This window comes from Parus major, chromosome 27 (genome assembly GCF_001522545.3).
Source record: "Parus major isolate Abel chromosome 27, Parus_major1.1, whole genome shotgun sequence".
Taxonomy (NCBI): domain Eukaryota; kingdom Metazoa; phylum Chordata; class Aves; order Passeriformes; family Paridae; genus Parus; species Parus major.
The window spans coordinates 1,445,280-1,454,899 of NC_031796.1; the positions used below are offsets into that span (position 1 = coordinate 1,445,280).

At 65.4% G+C, this 9,620-nt stretch overlaps 2 protein-coding genes across 3 annotated transcripts; one reads left to right on the plus strand and one right to left on the minus strand.

Annotated features, from left to right (window-relative positions):
- Positions 1–6: 6 nt before the first annotated feature.
- LOC107215083 (gastrin/cholecystokinin-like peptide) lies at positions 7–1,228 on the plus strand. The gene is made up of 2 exons (XM_033520052.1): positions 7–889; positions 974–1,228. Exons 1-2 carry the CDS (start codon positions 628–630, stop codon positions 1,096–1,098), a joined length of 387 nt encoding a protein of 128 aa, XP_033375943.1. The 5' UTR covers positions 7–627; the 3' UTR covers positions 1,099–1,228.
- Positions 1,229–1,296: 68 nt separating this feature from the next.
- Positions 1,297–8,355, minus strand: HAP1 (huntingtin associated protein 1). 2 transcript variants are annotated; one of them, XM_015651104.3, is made up of 15 exons: positions 8,171–8,355; positions 6,269–6,345; positions 6,043–6,159; positions 5,840–5,940; positions 5,496–5,604; positions 5,283–5,361; positions 5,059–5,189; positions 4,908–4,982; positions 4,675–4,812; positions 4,533–4,600; positions 4,287–4,454; positions 3,819–4,132; positions 3,514–3,732; positions 2,992–3,094; positions 1,297–2,322 (listed from the first exon to the last, which is right to left on the minus strand). In XM_015651104.3, exons 1-15 carry the CDS (start codon positions 8,265–8,267, stop codon positions 1,926–1,928), a joined length of 2,193 nt encoding a protein of 730 aa, XP_015506590.1. In that variant the 5' UTR covers positions 8,268–8,355; the 3' UTR covers positions 1,297–1,925. The 2 variants fall into 2 exon arrangements, with proteins under 2 accessions (XP_015506590.1, XP_015506591.1); XM_015651105.3 differs by lacking the exon at positions 2,992–3,094 and having other exon boundaries at positions 2,179–2,322; positions 8,171–8,353.
- Positions 8,356–9,620: the final 1,265 nt, after the last annotated feature.

A 9,620-nucleotide genomic window follows, 5' to 3' on the forward strand; every position in this document is an offset into this window, starting at 1 on the left:
GTGTGTCTGTGAGCACACACAGATGCCCGAGGGGTGGGTGGCTGTGTTGGAGCCGCCCTGGGGTGTGGCGGCCCCAGCAGTGCCTTTAAAAGCGGGGCTGAGCTGGGGCGATCTTGGAGGGAGACGCGCACGGAGACCCAGCAGGACACCCACCCTGACACCCTGCTGAGCCTCAGAACCCACAGGTGAGTCTCACAGGGCTCTGCCACTGTCCACAGGTGACTTGGGGACCAGCTGGGAGAGAGGGATGGAGAAAACCTGAGGAGCAGATGGGAGGGACAAAGAGGACCCACCAAGAGGAGCCGAGGGGATCTGGGCCGGGCCATGCTCTGGGGATGGGAACCCAGCTCCAGCTGTTTGAGTTCAGGGGGGAGCTGGATGATGCTCTTGGCTGTGTGCTTTAGTTTTCAGCATCATTGCAAGGAGCAAGGAGAGGGACTTGAGCCTTATGAATCCCTCTGCCTTGACTGTGGTTCATGGGGATTTGGGTTCCAGCCAGGAGACAGGGATGGAGAAAACCTGGGGAGAAGGTGGAAGGGGACTTGGGGACCCAAAGGGAGGGACAGGAGAGTGTGAACTGGCCATGGCCAGGGCTGAGTGCCCAGGCCACCCTCACCACAGCCTCGCATGTCCCAGTTTGGGGGCTGCAGCTCCCCCATGTCCCCACCCCTGCTCGGTCTCTCCACAGCCATGAAGGTGACGCTGTGCCTCAGTCTCATCCTCGCCCTCGCAGCGACCGCCTGCCTGTGCCGGCCAGCAGCAGAGGCACCGGGTGCCTTGGGGGACCCCCAGCAGCCCCCCCCCAGCCTGGTCCGGCGGGACTGGCCCGAGAACCTGGCCCAGGAGCAGCAGCACCTCTTGTCCCAGTTCCTGCCCCACGTCCTCGCAGGTACTGGGAGCTCAGGGTGGGCAGCCCTCAGGGGGCACAGCCTGGCCCTCGTGCCAGCTCTGACTGCTGCCTTTGCCCTGGCAGAGCTGAACAAGCACAAGGCCTTTGTGCACGGGGATGAGGGGATGGAGGCTTTGCACGACCACTACTACCCCGACTGGATGGACTTCGGCCGCCGCAGCGCTGAGGACGAGGCTGGTGCTGTGTAGCTGCTGGGATGGGCTGGCCATGCAGAGCCCTGGCACATTCAGTGTGTCCTTTCCCACAATAAAACTCTGGCACTACGGCCTCTGCACTCTCACTGTGCTGGGGAGAGCCGGGGAGGGAGGGCAGCGGGGAGTTGCCCCCAGAGGGACGCACAGGGCAGCAAACAGAACGTGGCAGCAGACACAGCACACCCAAACTGCTCCGTGAATTCACATTTATTTGCCAGGGGATGGGGCACAGCTTGGAGAGAGGGACACAGCTGGGAGGAGCAACAGATGCACCCCCAGAAACATCCCAAGCTGTGGGTGCTGCTACTATTGCTATTCAGTGGGCAGGAAAGAGTTAAACCACCATTCCCTTTAAAAGCCAGTCCAGTCCAGGTGCTGGCCAGGGGCCCAGCCCAGGGTGCAGGGGTCTCCCCCCAGCCCCAGTGGGTTGCCCCAGGACACACCCGAGCCCAGACTGAGCATCGCCCTTCTCTGCAGCATCTGGACAGCCCCAAACGGGCCGCGCTGCCTCTCGCTCTGCAGACAGGCTCAGCAGAAGCAGGAACAGTTTTTATTGCCAGAAACTGGCTCCTGTGAAGGGTCCACACTCCTCCAGCAGGGGCAGGGTCAGCCAGCACCCCCTGTACCCCCCACAGGTGGGGAGCTGTGCCAGGTTCTGTCCTTGCAGCCGGGGCAAAGCTCCCCAGGCTGGTGCCAGGAGCGCTGATGGAGCTGGGGCAGCGCCAGGAGCTGAGGCTGAAGCTTGTCCTGTCTCCATTTCCCCATGGATGGGTGAGGAAGAGGATGTGTCTCACTCTGAGCCTGGGGGCTCTGCAGCAGCATCACTTCTGGGTGCCCCAGGCCCCTCTGGGCCCTGGCTGGGCACAGGACATCTCCCCTCTGGCCACCACCTTGTCCAGCCCAAGGCGCTGCAACTTCTCCACCAGGTTCCAGCTGAAGATGCTGCTCCTGGGTCGGGGTCTGTCCTGGCCCCTGGGCACACGGGGGGGCTGTGACTCAGAATGCTGAGGGTCCTGGCAGTGGAGTGAGGGGGCCCACCGTGATCCAGTCCATGGTGCCAAGCGGGAATCTCGCCCCAGCAAGAGCCTGAAGAGTCCCATGGGGGTGCTCGGGGGTCCAGGACCAAGCGCCAGTGTGGGGGGAGTCTGCTCTGGTGAGGGGCTGCTGAGGCTCAGCCCCTCAAAGGGCCCACAAGAAGGCACGACGGCATGATACAGACTGGAGGGGAAGAGAGCAGAGGTGGGGATCAGCTGCTGTCCTCCTTCACCTACAGAGCCCTGGGCTATTGGAGACCCCCGTGCTGCAAACTGCTCAAACACCCCAGAGCTCACAGAGTGATGGGGCTGCTCCTCAGCAGCCAGGAGAGCCTGGGACACAGCCACCACTCCACAAGCAATTTCCAGACACCAGGGTTTTGTCTAACTCTGGTGAACTCCAGCTTGCACCAACCCCCAACGAGCCTTGGGGGGGCTCATTAGGGCTAATCACCGGTGCTCATTAACGAAGGGACAGCCCGGCTGGGAAAAGTTCCTGGCCGCTGACCAAGAGGGGAGGGAGGAAAGCTGTGCCGGTTGCTCAGGGTGCCAGGAGCACTCGCTGCTCCTTGCCCGGGGTGCTGCTGCTCCCCCGAGAGAGCCCACCCGAGGAAGGCTCTCCATCCATCAGGGTGCTGCAGTGCAGAGGAGGGGGCTGGTCCCAGTCGCCGGGGCACACAGACACCCCAGCAGCCAGATTTGGGGATATTTCTAGTGCTGGCATCTCTCAGAGCATCGGGGGCTGCAGGTGGCCCCCGGCCTGCAGGGAGGCGGGCAGGGGGCAGGAGGAGAGAGCTGGGGGCACAGCGGGGATGGTGCAGGCAGCGCAGCTGGCGGGGGCCATGCGCCTTACCTGGGTGTCACTGTGGTGATCGCAGTGGTGGGGTGGAGGATGTGGCAGGTGGTGATGGTGAAGGTAGACTGGGTCTGGGGGAGGTTGTTAACAGAGAGGAACACTGGAAGGGACAGGAGACAAGGGGTCAATGGGGAGGGGGACAGGGCACAGGTGGAGGGCAGGCGGGACAGCCAAAGCTGGGCTGGAAGCTCCATGCACGGGACACAGCTCCAGCAGCAACTGTGTCTGGTGCCTGCTCAGAGGGCACAGCCAGCACAGGTCGGTCCCAGCCGGGGGGCAGCAGGGGCTCGCCAGGGGGATGGAGAGGGCTCATCCTGCCGGGGCAGCGGCCCGAGAACGGCCCTTGAGCAGCTGCAGGCGGAGCATCCCCGTGGGGACAGGTGGGATGTCCCCACGGGACAGGAGAGGAGAGGCTGCTGCAGGAGGGGAGAGCGAGGAGGGAGGCGAGAGGCAGCCTAGACAGGAGAACTGGGACATCCCGGGGGCTGCGGCCCCTCCGTCCCCTCTGCCCGTGCTCACCCCTGGGGCGCTCCTTGGCTTTGGCGGGTGTTGAGGTAGGGAGCAGCTGGAAGGAGCTGGTGTCCACATCATCCTCCTCCAGGTCATTGAGGCTGTACACCTCCTCCAGGTCTGTGTCCAGCTGCCTGAAGTCTTTGGTGAGCACCCCGGGACGGGGCACCAGGATCCCACCCAGGTTGGGCTGTGCCAGCTGCTGCCAGTGGTGGAGTGTCACAGAGCCTGGGGGGGACACAGCCGGGGGGAGCTCAGCTGGGGGTGTTGGACCCTCAGAACACCTGCAGCTCTGCACCCCGTCTGCCCCTCACCTTCCAGCGGCTTCACGATCTGCAGTTTGTCGGGTAAGTAGGTGAGGGAGCCGAGTGAGAAGCTGGAGCCGGCGGTGAGGTCCGAGCCCCCCGAGTAGTTGGTCCCAGTAGAGACGACGCTGCCCTCGGGGGTGAGGAAGCCACTGGAGCTCGCCCCATCTCTCAGCCGCCAGAGTTTGCGTTCCCGTTCGGCCTCGAAGAAGGAGGGCTCCTCGGAGACGTGGCTCTGCTGCCGCAGCGACAGCCTCTGCACGGCCGCCTCCAGGTCCTGCCGGCCCGGGGCTGCCCGGGACTCCTCGCCGGCCCCCTCGGCCCTGCGGGCACAGCGCCAGGGTGCCCGGGGCTGACACTGCTGTGCTGGGCCCCAGCCGGAGCCTGTCCTCCCTGCCCCGCTGTGAGCAGCAGCTCACCTGCACCCCCGCTCCTGTGCAGGAGCAGCCGCCCCATCCTCCCCATCCCAGCACTCACTGGGCATCCTCCGAGCCGGCACAGCTGGTGTGGGGGGTGCTGGCCCCCCCAGAATGGGCAGCAGACAACTGCTTGGAGCCTGGAACATGGTGGGGAGACTCAGAGCAAGACTTGGCTTTGGCTGCCTGGTTCACGGCTTTCACCGTCTCGAAGACGCGCTGGTAGCTCCTGCGGGCAGGAGGCAGCTCAGGGTGAGCCGGAGCCCCAGCCCATGGCACAGTGTGAACCAGCCACCACAGCACTCACTTGTAGTCTGAGGAGGAGCTGTCTGTCCTCTTCCTCATCATCCCCTTGATCTCAGCCGCCAGCGAGTCCTGGGGACGGGGGTACAGAGTGTCAGAAGAGGGGAGATCAGGGACCCCCCCGCCGCAGCCGGCCCCGCACTCACCACGGGCAGGAGGCTGGCTGAGCTGTAGCGGCTCACGGTGCTGTTGGGCAGGCTGCGGCTCCGCAGGCTCTTCACCTCCTCCTGAGCCTCCTGCAGCATCCCGCCGCACTCCGCGTACTTCTCCTGCAGATCCCGCAGCTGCGGGGACACGGGCACAGCTCGAGCCCGGCCCGGGGACAGCGGGGAAGGATCCCCCCGTCAGGCCGGGCACCCACGGCTTCCCCCGGGCTCACCTCCATCCGGAGCTGCTGCTGCACCTCCTTGGCCGCGGTCAGGTGCTGCTGGAGCTCCTCCACCTCTGAGCCGTACTGCGGGCAGAGGGCCAGGTCAGGGGCTGAGCCCGCACCCCCCTCCCCCCGGCAGGACAGGGGACCCTCCCCTCACCGTGCGACATTTCTGCTGCAGGTCCGCGACCTGCGCCAGGAGCTGGCTGATCTCCTCCTGCTGCCGTGCCGCGTCCTCCGCCCTGCGCGCCAGCTCCTCCGACAGATGAACGACCTGCTGGCTGGCTTCGGCTGCGGGAGGGCCGGGGTCCGTCACCGCCGGGCACGGTCACAACCCAGCCCACCCAGCCGGGCACTGCCCGCAGACCCCCCAGCCCTACGTACAAAACTGCTCCACGCAGTCGATCATCAGCTGCTGCTCCTGGTCCTCGTACTGACAAGTCTCTGTGGCGATGTTGGTGGCCTGGGGGAGAGAGTTGGAGGGGCTGAACACGACAGGCAGGACCTCCCGTCTCCCTGAGGGGACAGCTCGGGTCCCCCCGCAGAGAGCAGGGTGTAGGTGGGCGCTGAGGAGAATCCACCACTGGCTCTGCTCACCTCCATCCGGAGCTTCTGGTTCTCCTCCTCCAAGCACTTGAGTTTCTGCTGCAAGGTGTCGTACTGGAAGTACTGCTGCAAGGACAGTGAGGACTCGTGCCTGCGCAGCCTGGGGACAGCAGGGATGACCTGAGCACCCGGCAGTGCGGGCAGGATGGGGCTGCCCTCAGAGCCCTGCCCACCCCCGGGAATCTTCAGCAACCAAGCTCTGTGGGGTTGGACTCACAGCCACCAAGGGAGGGAAGGGAGTGTGGCAGTGCTACCCCAGGGATGGTGATGGCTCCTGCCCAACCCACAGGAGCAGTTCTGCCCCAGGTGAGTGGCAGGACAGGACTCCCACTCACGGTGTGGAGGTGGTGGTGGTGGGCTCGCTCTCCTCCGTTGTGGTGGTGTAGAAGTGGAGAAGGTCATCCCGCATGGAGACCTCGTGGCGCAGCTGCGCGATCTGGAGACACAAAGTGCTTCAGGACATGGCTGAGGGGACCACAGCTGCCCCCAGGGGAGCATGCAGGGGGAAAGGGCCAGATCTGTGCCCAGGAGCCGTTACCTCCTCTTTGGCCAATTCCAGCTGCTCCTCCAGGAGCTCATTGTGCTCAGTCAGGCTCCGGTTCTGCTTCAACAGGGACTGCCCAATGCGTGCTGCTAACTCCAGGTCCCTCTCTTTCTGCAAGGGGCAGGTCTGCCTCAGCTGGGACATCCCTTCCCTGGTCCTCACCTACCCCTGTGTCCCCAGGGTCCCACCAGCCCTCACACAGGCGGGATCTCCAACGTACCTCATCCAGCAGGTTGGTGACAGCATCAATATCGTGGTAGGTCTTCGTGATCCTGACCACCCGCTCAGCACACAGGACTGGGGGAGAGGGGCAGAAGGTGAACCCCCACACTGTGGCAGCACTGACCCAGGGGCTCAGCACTGTCCCCCCGAGGCTGCCCCAGGCTAGTCTCCAAACAGGAATTTTTGTCTGCTAGGTGGCACCTCATGCAGTGTCAGGCAGAGATCCCCACAGCTGTGACAGCATCACGGGAAACAGGGGACTCACACCTCGCCCCCAACCCTGCCTGCACCTTGGGGTGGCAAGAAAAATGCTGGGGCCTCTCACTGACCCCATGGCCTCAGCACAGGAGCGGTGCCAGCCCCACTGCAGGGCTCCCAGAAAAGGGGGACGGGGAAGGACAGCAGCGGAGACAGGATCAGAGGTGACATCTCCAGCAGAAAGCAGGCTGGAGCTCCAGCATAAATAGCTGTGGGTGGCACCACGCCGAGCCGGGCTCACAGGCGGTGTCCTCTCCAATCTGTCCCCAGCCCCCTCCCCCAGATCCCCCCTGCCCTAGTTTCTCTCTGGGGGAGGGGATGCTGCAGCTCGCACCCACCCGGTGCCCCTCCAGCTGCACAAAACACCCCCAGAGCACCAGAGGCAGCTGCGGCCAGGACGCTGCGGGGACGGGCAGCTGCCCAGCACACCAACACCTCCGCGTCAGGCCGGGCCCCGGCTACAGCTCTGCCTCTGCTCGCTGCTCCCTGCCTCTGTGGCCGGGAGAGGAGGTGCAAGCACGGAGACGTCGGTCCCCCCGGTACGGATCGTGCCAGCTGCGGCGGCGGGCGCTGCCAGGCAGCTCCGGGCACGCTCCCAGACGGCGGCGCTGGAGCCGTGCGGTCGGAGGGAGCCGGGAGCAGGAGCAAAGCCCCGAGCCCTGCCCGCACCCCAGACCCTGCTTACAGCCCTACCTGTGCCCCGCACCGTGCCCACAGCACGCAGCGCTCCCCATGCCCCTTCTGATGCTCTGCTGCCCCGAGGGTGTGTGTGCCTTAGTTTCCCCTGGCAGAGCAGCGCTGGTTGCGCTCGGGGCCCCCACCCGCGTCCCCAGTCAGGCCCCCCCCCCCATCCGTGCAGACGAAGTGGGTTAACGGGGAAGCTCAGCCTCACAAATCCCATTAGGCCTCCCCAGCTGGGGTTGTGTAATGGTGAGTGTGTTGCCATGGCAATGCCCCCACTCGCCACCCCGGTCCCGTCCAGTCCTCCCTGTCCCGGCTGCTGCCCCCCGGCCCGGAGGGCGCGTACCCCAAACACGTCCGTGGGAAGAAGGGCCAGCCCCAGCCTCACCCCCCTCTCTGCACCCCGACAGGACCCGCTCCCCGCGGGGGTCCCCAACTGCACCTCGTCAGGCCCCTGAGCCATTAATTGGAAATAATTAGAGCATGAGCATCGTTACAGTTGGAGCGAGCGGCTGGCCCTGGGAGACGGGGGCTGCGGCGCTGGCAAACATGTAAACATCCATCCTCGGGCCTGATCCGGGGGGTGCGGGGGGGAGAACCCCATTCCCACGGGAGAGAGAGAACACCCTTCCCCACGGGCACACGCAGACCTGGCAGGGCCCCTCTCCCCGCCACTCCCGGCCTGGGGACAGCTCTCCTTAGGGTCAGGGTGACCCGGGGGTCCCCAAGGGACCGGGCGGCGGCAAGCCCGGGCCAGAGGGTGGCGAGGGGAGACCGGGATTGAGGGAACGCACGGGTGGGGAGCAGACGGCACCTCCCGAGGGAAGACCCCGGCCTGACCGCTCCGGACCAGCCCCGGGGACATCCCGGCCCCCGCCGCTCCAGACCAAGCGCAGGGGAGCCCAGCCGTGCTGCAGCCGCATCCCCATCCCCGGGGCGGGACCACCCGGGCCGCCCTCACCTTCCTCCAGCTCCCGGGCGATGGGGTCCGCGCCGCCGCCGCGCTCCGCGTTCCCGTTCAACTCATCGTAGGCGGTGGGGCTGCTCCAGATCTCCATCGTGCCGAGCCCACCGCAGCCGCCCGGCCCGCTGTGCCCACCCAGCCGTGCCCAGCCCCGCCACGCTGAGCGGAGCCGCTGCGGCCGCTCCCGCCCCTATTTATAGGATCGCCCGTCCCCCCGCACCTGCCCGGCGCATCCCCCGGCGGCGGGGCCAGGGCTGGGGCCGGGACGGGGGCGGGGCCGGACGGGAGCAGAACGGGGGCGATGCGGGGGTCGGGGGGTGCTGGAGGCTGCCCGGGACCGCCCATTCCCCCCGTTTTCCTGGGCCGTCACGGGGACGTGATCCCCATCAGGCACCCTAGAACCGGGTTCCTTTTTGGGAAACCCACCAGGACAATCCTGCTGAGCACTGGGGGCTGGTGCAGGTGTCCCACCTCTTGTCCAAACTCATAGCCCAGCGAGTCAGGGCACACAGGCCACCCACGAGGGGCTGAGGGGACACTGAGGTCCCTGAGCAGCAACTCGGCAGTGTCGACGCCATGGGTCATGCACAGACAGAGGCTTCTGCCCCTTGGAAAGGGCAGGGAGAGATTTTGGTCCCTTCAGTCAAAGCCATGACTGTGCAGGGCTTCTGTCCTCGTGAAGTTCAGGGTACATTCTTCTGGCCAGCCCTGCCCTGCCACCCCAGGGTTGGACCCCCCATCATCACCCACATCACAAACCCTGCCCCTTCAGTGCCCATTGCAGCGCTGGGACCTGCCAGGTCCTTGATGAGGAAAGGGGCTTTTCCACTCCCACCTCCCCATTCACCACCCTTGGCTCCAAGCGTGAGCCTGGCCCCCTTCGTGCCCCACCCAGGATGCCCCACACTCCCTGGCTGGCACCCTCTCATCCCCACAATCCCACAGTGGTGCAGAAGCAGCACAGAAGCAGGAAAACTGAATAAATCATGGTGTGCTGAATTATGGAGGAGCTGGCAGGCACGTAGCACAGGCCACGTGGGTGTGATGCTGGTAATGCCAACGTGCTCTGTCCTCGTCACCTGCCCCAGTGCCCTTCCTTGTTAGCACCCAAACAATCAGGGAATGGATGCAGCTGAAGCTGCCCCTCACCATTGCACATTTTTGCCTGCTTGACTCCTACCCATTGGGATCCTGACCCCAGCTGCATCCTGCCATAACCACCGGTCCCCTCTGGAGTGAGGACTGGAGCAGGTGCCCTCAGTCCCAGCCTCTCCCTCTTCCTAGCGCTGGTGTTTCCCTTGGTAAGGTCTGGAACACAGCCAGCACCCACTGGTCCCTCCAGGGACCCCAAGGACTCAAGCACGCGTCTCAGCATGGACAGGCAGGAGCTGCTTCTTCCTAATCCCCTGCCCCAGGATTTGCTCCTCTGGGCAGGTTCCCTGTGCCT

Excerpts from the sequence above, each read along its gene's own strand:
- LOC107215083 (XM_033520052.1), top strand. The coding sequence starts at position 628 with ATGTCCCAGTTTGGGGGCTGCAGCTCCCCCATGTCCCCACCCCTGCTC. Across the intron at positions 890-973 it reads CCTGCCCCACGTCCTCGCAG|AGCTGAACAAGCACAAGGCC; the intron begins GTACTGGGAGCT and ends TTGCCCTGGCAG.
- HAP1 (XM_015651104.3), bottom strand. The coding sequence starts at position 8,267 with ATGGAGATCTGGAGCAGCCCCACCGCCTACGATGAGTTGAACGGGAAC. Across the intron at positions 6,346-8,170 it reads CGCCCGGGAGCTGGAGGAAG|TCCTGTGTGCTGAGCGGGTG; the intron begins GTGAGGGCGGCC and ends CCTCTCCCCCAG. Across the intron at positions 6,160-6,268 it reads TCACCAACCTGCTGGATGAG|AAAGAGAGGGACCTGGAGTT; the intron begins GTACGTTGGAGA and ends TGCCCCTTGCAG.